This window comes from Mus pahari, unplaced genomic scaffold (assembly GCF_900095145.1).
Source record: "Mus pahari unplaced genomic scaffold, PAHARI_EIJ_v1.1 scaffold_11976_1, whole genome shotgun sequence".
Lineage (NCBI taxonomy): Eukaryota > Metazoa > Chordata > Mammalia > Rodentia > Muridae > Mus > Mus pahari.
This window is the reverse complement of record NW_018393719.1, coordinates 10,225-20,668: the sequence shown is the minus strand read 5'-3', so window position 1 is coordinate 20,668 and position 10,444 is coordinate 10,225. Positions and strand designations below refer to the sequence as shown.

The 10,444-nt window shown below is 49.9% G+C and overlaps 2 protein-coding genes across 4 annotated transcripts; both read right to left on the bottom strand.

The window, feature by feature from the left end:
* Positions 1 to 310: 310 nt before the first annotated feature.
* On the bottom strand, positions 311 to 4,649 carry LOC110315691 (kallikrein 1-related peptidase b1-like). Of its 3 annotated transcripts, none has more exons than XM_021189684.2 (5): positions 4,565 to 4,649; positions 2,228 to 2,387; positions 1,113 to 1,399; positions 880 to 1,016; positions 311 to 510 (listed from the first exon to the last, which is right to left on the bottom strand). In XM_021189684.2, the coding sequence occupies exons 1-5, from the start codon at positions 4,608 to 4,610 to the stop codon at positions 355 to 357; spliced, it is 786 nt and encodes a 261-aa protein (XP_021045343.1). In that variant the 5' UTR covers positions 4,611 to 4,649; the 3' UTR covers positions 311 to 354. The 3 variants fall into 3 exon arrangements, with proteins under 3 accessions (XP_021045343.1, XP_021045346.1, XP_021045345.1); XM_021189687.2 differs by having other exon boundaries at positions 355 to 510; positions 1,113 to 1,285; XM_021189686.2 differs by having other exon boundaries at positions 355 to 510; positions 1,113 to 1,395; positions 2,233 to 2,387.
* A 4,378-nt stretch (positions 4,650 to 9,027) lies between these two features.
* LOC110315692 (kallikrein-1-like) lies at positions 9,028 to 9,891 on the bottom strand. Its single transcript, XM_021189688.1, has 3 exons — positions 9,705 to 9,891; positions 9,472 to 9,608; positions 9,028 to 9,126 (listed from the first exon to the last, which is right to left on the bottom strand). The coding sequence occupies exons 1-3, from the start codon at positions 9,889 to 9,891 to the stop codon at positions 9,028 to 9,030; spliced, it is 423 nt and encodes a 140-aa protein (XP_021045347.1).
* Between the last annotated feature and the right edge of the window lie 553 nt (positions 9,892 to 10,444).

The following is a 10,444-nucleotide window of genomic DNA, read 5'->3' as shown; positions in this document are numbered from 1 at the left end:
TGTGTCTGACTGTTTATCATCTCTTCTGCTTCCAGTGTAGGCTTGAGCACAGCTAGAGTTGAACTTTCTGATGTCTCTAACCTTTTCCTCCGTAACCTGAGCATTTTCCTTGTTACAGGAGACTCATGTTGCATCCCTGAGTTGGTCTGAGCCTTTTGTCTGCATTTGCCTCAACCCCATCCCCTTAGCCAACACTACGTGCACACCTGGCCCTTGCTGATCAACTTTGGAAGCCCTGACCTCAGCTGAGGGAACCATGATTTGGTATAGCACTCCAGCAGGACAGAGAATGTCAGACCTTGAACTCATTTGTTGCATGGTGGATTTTATTGAGGACAGGGGACAGTGTGACACTCAGGGGTTTTTTGCCATAGTGTCTTTTATCCAGGTGGTGAACTTAATAAGTTTTGTGTAGACGCCAGGCGTATTGGGTTCACCACATGGGCTACCACCCCACGATGTGATACCTTGGAGAACACCATCACAGATCAGTGGGCCTCCTGAGTCACCCTGAAAGGAGGACAGGGACTGGAGTAACGAAAGACCTGGCTTTGGAGTTCTACTTGACAACCTGGAACTGACTCCCAGGGGAGGAACACAGGGACTCTAAGAGGCAGTTCTGGCCAGTAGGTGAGGGAATCCAGCTCTTAGGTGGCCATCTGTTCCAGGGACATGGGCTTGGGGCAAGGGGTGGACTGGAAAGTCCCATAATACAAGTCACAGAGGAGAAATGGTACCAGCTACAGGATCTGCCCCTCCCAGGACACATCCCTTCCATAGGGAAGGATGTAACACATCTGCCTAGTCAGGGGATGGGAACCAAGGTTCTCAGTTCCCTCTTTCAGCCCTTCACCTCACTGCAGGGTGGGGCTCTCTCACCTTGCAAGTGTCTTTGCCTCCTTCCATCTCTCCTGCACACAGCATGACATCTGTCACTTTGTATGTGTGGGCTTTGACACAGTCCTCATTAGGCAGGAGCTTGAGGTTCACACACTGGAGGTCATTTGGATATTGGTCTGTGAATGAGGAGGCAAGATGGTGTTGAGCAGATGACAACTCAGTCCTCTCTGCCCTTCACCCACACCCAGCTGTGTTGCTTGGAGCAGACTCACACTTGATGGGTGTAATGCTGCCCCAGCCTGAGGCTAGGCATGTGCTCCCCAGCCTGGGCTCCTCAGTGGGCAGGTTGATGGGCTTTACAACATCTGTGATGTCAGCCGGCATGCTGAGGCGGAGAAGCATCAGGTCATTGCTGAAGTCGTCCTGAGGATGTCGGATGTGGTTCCTGTGGAGGCTCATGTTGTAGCCAGGGTGAAGGAAGCTTTTGCTGACCAATCGTTGCTGAGCAGAGGGTTCATTCTGGAATAGCTTGTTTTTGCCCAGCCAAACATTGTTCTTTCTAGAGGGCATGGAAAGACAAGGAGGGATTGAGAAGTGGCAACCAAGGAGAGTTGGAAAAGTACAGAAGAGGGGAAGAAGGGAGGCAGGAAGAAAGACTCACAGACAGAAATAGGAGAAGACAGACAGACAGACAGACAGACACACACACACACACACACACGCACACACACACACACACTTGGAAGAAGGGCTAGGGAGGAGCAGCAGGCCTGAGAGCTGCTCAGGTGCAGCTAGGACAGGGCTGAACTTCCCCAGCAGGTAAGGCCTGGCCTGCAGCCCAAGGTCTGAGCTCTCCCCTCCCTCCCCAGCATCCAGCTCTCTCTGTACTCAGTTACCTCACCCAGCTCCAGCTCTGACCAGCCCTTCTCTGTGTGTCCTCATGGTGGACAGAAGGTCCTAAAGGCTGAGCTGCTCTGAGGAGAGTGAGGACTTCTCTCACAGCCTACCCGCATGGACAGCACTTTCTATCCTCAAGGGCCCTTTAGGCCTGGTCCCCACTATGTGCAGTAGTGATTAAATACAACACATGAGACCCAGACCCAGACAAATGTTGTCAGAGTCCCAAGGGGGAGACACACAGTGACAGATGGTCACGAAGACACTCAGATCTGAATACAGAGACAGACAGACAGACAGACAGACAGACAGACAGACAAGCAAGAAACAGTACTCTGAACCCAAGTCTGCATGGAGGGGCAAAGAGAGACCCAGGAGGTCATGGATAGACTTTCAGCCAGTCCCACCCCCTGTCCTTCAGTACCCCAGCCTGTCCTGGAGTCATGTTCTCTGTCTGCCACCTGGCTTTCTTGTCTCCACCCTTACTCACTCAACATAGCAGTGGGCAGCAGTGAGAACCCAATTGGGGTTCAACAGGACTCCCCCGCATATATACTGATTGTAGCGGTACACAGCCACATGCCAGGGTTGGGAATTCTTCTCACAGTTAAATCCTCCAACCACCCGAGACTGGACAGGAGGTGCAGCATCTGCAGTAGGGGCAGTGGGGGAGAGAAGAGTTGGTACATGGAGGGAGGTGTACTGTTGGGGGACACAACTAAGCAGGACTGGGATCAGGGGACATGGACAGGGGATCTGGAAAGTGACCCAATATGGCTGGTCTTGGATAGGGAGATCTATGCTGTGGGGACCTAAAGAACTCTAGAATCAGGAATCTGGCAAAGTGCCACTTTATAGTTTTGGACTAAGGAACAGATGGGAAATGAGAGAGTGAGAGAGAGCTAACGAGAGAGAGAGAGAGAGAGAGAGAGAGAGAGAGAGAGAGAGAGAGAGAGAGAGAGAGAGAGAGAGATAGTCCCTGTTCATTTTTAGTCCAATGAGANTATGCTGTGGGGACCTAAAGAACTCTAGAATCAGGAATCTGGCAAAGTGCCACTTTATAGTTTTGGACTAAGGAACAGATGGGAAATGAGAGAGAGAGAGAGAGCTAACGAGAGAGAGAGAGAGAGAGAGAGAGAGAGAGAGAGAGAGAGAGAGAGACAGAGAGACAGAGATAGTCCCTGTTCATTTTTAGTCCAATGAGAATCCTCTGATTTGGAATTTAGAATCTCCAAGGCTTGAGAAGAGGTCACACCCTTGACTGGGTTTTGGGAATTCTGGAAAGGGTGAGGTCTCAGGAAACTGGATTTCAATGAATAAATGAATCCAGGAAAGGGAGCTTGGGGTTGATTTGGGGTTTCTTTGGTTGGATATGAAGTAGCCAATTGAATGGGAGAGAATGAGGGGTTCCAGATCAAAGGTGCATGGGCTCTTGTTCGTGTCTGTGGTGGAGATATCTAAGAGGTATGGATCTCCCTAAGAAAGGAGTTTGAGATGGGACAAGCAGTGAGAGATGGAAATTCCGGGGCTCTCTGACTGAAAGGCTCTGCTTCCTGTGGAGATGGACAAATGATCTGGGTATTAGAGAGGCTCAGGGTTTTCTTGGAGGCAGCCTCAGGACCAGAGTGGAAACATGGTTACAGCAAGTTAGGTCACTCTGAGGCAGAGAGGAGGACCCAGCTGATGTGAGGTCCTAGGGTTAGGCATTGGGGTCTTTGGGGTGTCCTGCACAGAGTGGGAACTAGAACTGTGCTGTGGGACTCTAGGGAGACGGGATAGGAGCCTGAGGCTCAGGGAGTGTACCATGAGGGGGAAGAGCAGCCAAGGCACAGCATTGGAAACAGAGGAAATCTTGGCAAGCCATGCATAGCTGCACTTCTCTGTAACCCCAGTACACAGCAGGCTGAGGCAGAGGGATTGCCATGGACTGAAGACAAGCCTGGGCTACATCATGAGACACTAACTCAGAACTTATTCCCAAGAGCTGGGCAGGAGATGCCCTGGTTGCTACAGGATTGGCCATGCAAGGATTAGGATCTGACCTGAACCCTCAGGCCCCAGGGAAAAAGTCAGATGTGATGCTGTATGGCTGTGACCCCAGGGTTGGGGAGGTAGAAATAAGAGAATTCCCCCGAGGCTTGCTGCACAGTCATCATAGCCTAAGAGGAAGTCTCCATTCCGTGTGAGTCCCATCCTGAGGTAGTGAGTGATTGATGAAGTTACTTGATGTCCATGTCTGGCGTCTCCCACCTGACCCCTTCTCCAAAAACCAGACTAAACCAAAAAGCCACTGGAAAGTTACATGCACATTTTTTCCACAGCACAAAGGGGAGGAACCAATCTTATTTCACAAGCCAATTTGAGAAGTGAAAGTTTGGTAGAGACTGGGCAACCCAGGGAGAGTGAGACCAGTTGTCATCATGTGGCAAACACAGCTGAAGGCTGGCGTTTGCTGGACAGCCTAAGGCCCAAGTGTGGGTTTTAGGCAAGCCTCTGACTCAGGGTTTGGGCTATGAGGCTCTAGGAAAAAGAATGAACTCGAGGGACATCCGAGGTCTTAAGTTTGTAAGAGGATGTGTTCCTTCTAAAGTCTGGAGAAGCCCAAAGATGGTCAGGTGTCCAAGGAAGAAGAGAAAGTTCTGGAGAGTCGGAGGGAACAGGGGCCTTTCCAGTGAGCAAAAACTGTGAGGGACCTGGCAGTGTGTAGGACCAGAGAAGGAGGAGCAGGTGGTGCTCATGATGTAGCTGTGGAGAGGGGAAAGGGATGGCCAGGGCCAAAGGCAGCAGGAGAGTCAGGGCTGTGACCCCTCCCATTCCCTCATCTCACCAATCCCTCCTAGGGACAGGGCTAGGAACAGGATCAGGAACCACATGGTAACAGGTGTCCAGGAGCTGCAGGCAGTGAGCTTGGAGCTGTGGAGGCTCCTCAGGGAGACTTAAAAACCCTCATTCTCCCCACAGCCCCTCCCCTGCTGTATTGGCACCCAGGTGCTGACTAAGCTGTGGCCTTGCTGACAGAGTTGTCCTTCCCAGGGATGAGAATGTGTGGGGCAGGTCTTGCTGTTCCTGGAGCTGTTCGAGTTCCAGGGACCATAGCCAGATGGCAAGGTCAGGGGCAATGGTGAGTTGGTGTGAAAGGAGGATGGAGGAGCGAGTGATGCCTAACCCACACCTCTAAGGAAGGTCCTGTTCAAGACCAAGATTATCCCAGAAAGTAGCAGTTCGAACAAATTCTTTGCACCAGTGATGGCCTAGAGGGCTGCAAGCTCCCTGCAGATACAAATCCTTCCTTGGAGAATCCCAAATGCTTGCTTTATAGACTTAGAACTCTGGATCACTGATTTTATTGTTCCTATACGAAGTTCAGTAGCTGGGTGTAGTGGTGCACATCATCCATACAAGCACGTTGAAGTCAGAGGCGGGTGGATCTGTGTGATTTTAGGCTCTAGTATTCTGTGATGTAGACCATCCTAGTCTACACAGTGACTTTCAAGACAGCCAGGGTAATATATAGAGCTTTCTCAAAACAAACCAATAAAATAAAATAAGTAGAACATATGGTGCACATTACCATAGCCTGATCACTCTTTTATTCAAAAGTATGAAAATGCAGGTTATTCCAGGGGAGTGTCACCCACCCTGAACAGTGTTGGGGTAACTATGACCTTTCCCATCCTCATTTCCTAGATCCTGAGCTACATGTTGAGTTTAGCCTAGCCTGGGCTCACGTGAGTCCCTTCTCAAGAAACAACAAGCAGAACACGTCACTTCCCTCCAGGAGCCTCATTAGAGTTCAGATTGGCAGCTGCATATTTTTGTGCACACCTTTGATTCCAGAACTTACGAGTTAGGGGCTGGTGGATCTTTGTGAGATCCAGGTTAGACTGGTGCACATAGTGTACTCAGGCCACTGAAACAACACAGGGAGACTTTATCTCAAACGTTAAAACATCAAGAATACAGCGTGAGTTCTGTTACAGAGAAGGGGAAATACCCAGCCTTTGACACCTACTTACTGTTGCAGGTTTCAGACACATCACCTCTCGTTGAGCATCTAGACTATTCCAGCTCTCATGGCAGTTAGCACATTTGACCTGGGTGTAGGCATGTGTGCCCTGTAAGCTCCAAGAAGGCCAGGCTAACCCTAATCCAGGATATGTGAGAAGCTGGCAATCAATTGGCCACCTAGTTCTCCTCTGAGTCCTCAGCCTCTGTGCCCCAGTTCTTCTTAAAACTCCACTGATCTTTGCTCTAAAGTATGAGAGAGGAAGCATGCATTCATCCACTTGTGAGTTCATTCATGCACCCCATCTTTTATGTATGTATTCAAGCATACATAATTATGCTGGAGTTTGAGATAGGTGTACGGCACCAGAAGAGTCCAGTGCATGAGAATGGAAAGAGTTGAAGTGGTGCTGGAGATGAGCTTCAGACAGCATCCACCGGGAACTGGTTGTAGATGAGTGGGGGAAAAGGAAAGGAGGAAGAGGATGAAGGTTTGTATGCATCGAGAGAGAAGGGAGAGAAGATCCAGGTCCCCAGAATATTTTCCCTCCCCAGCTGACCTGCTCTGTTCCTGGGAGGAGGACTGAAAATTTGTCCTATGTGGCTGGTCCCTCATGTCCATCTTCTTGGCAACTTTGTTGGTGTTCAGTGTAATGGATGTGTGGATTACCTATGTGCACCATGCATACACTGGACTCATCTGCCTCTGGATTGACTNCAGGGGATATAAATGTGCCAATGTGGGAAAAATCACTGGTCAGGTAATATATAGACTGGGGGGTCCTTCCATTGGGTTCTAGAGGTGACTGTGGGAGTAANAGAAGCTGGCAATCAATTGGCCACCTAGTTCTCCTCTGAGTCCTCAGCCTCTGTGCCCCAGTTCTTCTTAAAACTCCACTGATCTTTGCTCTAAAGTATGAGAGAGGAAGCATGCATTCATCCACTTGTGAGTTCATTCATGCACCCCATCTTTTATGTATGTATTCAAGCATACATAATTATGCTGGAGTTTGAGATAGGTGTACGGCACCAGAAGAGTCCAGTGCATGAGAATGGAAAGAGTTGAAGTGGTGCTGGAGATGAGCTTCAGACAGCATCCACCGGGAACTGGTTGTAGATGAGTGGGGGAAAAGGAAAGGAGGAAGAGGATGAAGGTTTGTATGCATCGAGAGAGAAGGGAGAGAAGATCCAGGTCCCCAGAATATTTTCCCTCCCCAGCTGACCTGCTCTGTTCCTGGGAGGAGGACTGAAAATTTGTCCTATGTGGCTGGTCCCTCATGTCCATCTTCTTGGCAACTTTGTTGGTGTTCAGTGTAATGGATGTGTGGATTACCTATGTGCACCATGCATACACTGGACTCATCTGCCTCTGGATTGACTGCAGGGGATATAAATGTGCCAATGTGGGAAAAATCACTGGTCAGGTAATATATAGACTGGGGGGTCCTTCCATTGGGTTCTAGAGGTGACTGTGGGAGTAATACACTAGCCCTCTCCCAGGAGTCTTTCTGGGGGTCAAGGTTTGGGCTCACAGTGGGGACATCATTGTTGGTGGGTCACTCTATGAGTGGCAGTAGAGTTATTTTAGAATTTCTAGGTAATGATTTTGTTAATATGAGTGGAGGTGATGTTTTTTCTTTATATCTCTTTTTTTGTGGGGGAGGAGGAGAGGGTTGCTGCAGTCAGACCCAGTGTCTAACACAAACACTACACAGGGTGTCTACCACTGAGCCACACCCACAGAAGAACCTCACTGGAAAACTCTAGGCAGGTGCTGTACCTCAGAACCATTTCCCGTGTCTCAAGGTGGGATGGATTCTAGACAGGTATATTCCCTTCATCTGCCTGTTTGTGAGAGGTCTATGTAGCCCAGGCTGGCCTCCAGCTCAATGTGTAGCTGTGGACAACCATGGTGTTCTGATCCTCCTCCCAAGTGTAGGGATCACAGGCCAGTGCTGCAGACTCAGCTCAGCACAGTGCTGAGGGTGAAATGCAGGATGCTCACAGCTAGGCAAGCATTCTGCCAACTAAGACCCAACACCAGGACCCCTTGACTGCTTTTACCTTGTATTTGGAGACAGATAAGATCCATGTGTCTCTAAACTGCTCAGGCAGGACATGAAAAAACACTCTCCTCCCCAGTTGCTGGAGTACCTAGGATGGGCTCCTCATGGTGTGAGAGGAAGGAGACAGAGAGACAGCTAGAGAGAGAAAGAGAGAGAGAGAGAGAGAGAGAGAGAGAGAGAGAGAGAGAGGTGTTGGGGTAACTGCAGTTATCTCTCTGACTCCTCCCCAGTTTATATTCACATGAGCACGGGCTTCATATTTCTGGCCCTGGCATTATGCCTCATCCTCCTGCCCATCATGTTCTTCTCCTTTCTATCAGTCTGCCGCCGCCTGAACAAGATAGACTTCATCTTCAGTTTCCTCAGCATTGGCATCGGTAAGTGTTGGCAAGGACAGGGGTGACTGGGGATCCTCCACCCAACCCCAGTTCCTGCTCCGACCCTGAGATGTGGCTAGATTTCCAGTTCTTTCTAGCCTTCTGTCCTTCTCTGGCTCTTCTCCAGAGGTTCTCCGATACTCTTAGCTGTGACTTTGTCCCTCTAAACAGACAGTGGTTTGTGGTCCTGAGCAGCAGCAACAGTGTGGCCCTTTTCCCAAGATGGGTCTCTGCGCCACAGGACATGGTTCTAAGTCACTCTTCATCCTTTGGTCCAGCCCTACCTAAGACCCCTGGCTGAGACACTGCAGCCCAGCCTTTGGGGCAGTGCCTGCCCTTCTGTGGACAGACTCTTCTCCACAGTGTCTACACTTTATTAACATAACACCCCAGCCCAACTCAAGGAACCCAGGCAGGCAGTCTGAATACGCAGTGTCTGACTGTTTATCATCTCTTCTGCTTCCTGTGTAGGGTCAGGCCTAGCTGGAGTCTCCCATTCTGATCTCTCTTGCCTTTTCTTCTGAGATCTGAACTTTTTCCTTGCCAGAGGAGACTCAAGTGGCATCCCTGAGTTGGTCTGAGTCTTTCATCTGCATTTGTCTCCACTGCACCCCTTTAGCCAACAGTACACGTACACCTGTCCCTTGCTGATCTACTTTGGAAGTCCTGACCTCAGCTGAGGGAANCATGATTGGTTACCGCACTCCAGTAGGACAGAGAATGTCAGCCTTTGAATTCATTTGTTTCGTTGTGGGTTTTATTGAGAACATGGGAAAATATGANATTCAGGAATTTTTCTTCATNGTGTCTTTCATCCANGAGGTGAACTTAATANGTTTGGTTTAGGCNCTTGNTATACGAGGTGTACCGCATGGTATAGAGCCCCATGATGTGATACCTTGGAGAACACCATCACAGATCAGTGGGCCTCCTGAGTCTCCCTGAAGGAAGGACAGGGACAGGTATAAGGAAGGACCTGGCAGTTGGATTCTACTTGACAACCTGGAACTGATTCCCAGGGAATCTAAGAGGCAGCTCTGTTCAATAGGTGAGGAGATCCATCTTTGGGATCCCAGATCATTCTAGGACATTGGGATGTGTTGAGGATCTCACAGGACCGTCCCCTCAGACAAGTCACAGAGGAGCAATAGTACCAGCTACAGGATCCTCCCCTCCTGGGGCACATCCCTTCCATAGGGAAGGATGCAAAGAGTCTGACTAGTCAGGGTGTTGAAGTGGGAACCAAGGACCTCAGTTCAAGTCACTGCAGGGAGGGGCTGTCTCACCTTGCTAGTGTCTTTGCCTCCATCCATCTCTTCTGCACATAGCATGACGTCTGTCACTTTTTCCATGTGAGCTTTGGCACAGTCCTCATTAAGCAGGAGCTTGAGATTCACACACTGGAGATCATCTGGATTTTGGACTGTGGATCAGGGGCAAAGAGGGTGGTCAGTAGGGCCCAGTCCAGTTTTCATTGCCCATCTTCCACACCCAGCTGTGTAGCTTGGACCAGACTCACACTTGAACAGTGTAGTGCTACCCCAGCCTGAAGCAAGGCATGTGCTTCCCAGCTTGGGCACCACTGTGGGCAGGTCAATGGGCTTCACAACATCTGTGATGTCAGCAGGCTTGCTGAGGCGGAGCAACATCAGGTCATTGCTGAAGTCATCCCCAGGTCGTAGTTTTTGCTGCACCAGGAGGCTCATGTTGAAGCCAGGGTGAGGGAAGCTTTTGCTGACCAATCGGTGCTGAGCAGAGGGTTCATCTTGGGATAGCTTGTTTTTGCCCAGCCAAACCTCAAACTGGATGGGGGCAGGGAAGTAGATGGAACAAGTGAGAGGTGGCAATGGGAAGATGGGGTAGAGTAAATAGGAAGGGGTGGGGGAGGAGGAAGGGATGAAGGAAGAGAGAGTCAGGGTCAGAAACACACACAGACAGACAAAAAGACAGACAGACAGACAGACACACAGACACACAGAAACAGATACAGAAAAACAAAGAGAGATAGAAAGGCACATACATACATGCAAAAACAAACACATTCATACACACACACACATACATACATACCTATAGGGTCAGAGAGGCTGAAAGAGACAGAGACAGGAACAGAAGACAAGGGAAGAGGGAGCAGGGAGGAGGGGCAGGCCTGAGAGCTGCTCAGGTGCAGCTAGGACAGGGCTGAACTTCCCCAGCAGGTAAGGCCTGGCCTGCAGCCCAAGGTCTGAGCTCTCCCCTCCCTCCCCAGCATCCAGCTCT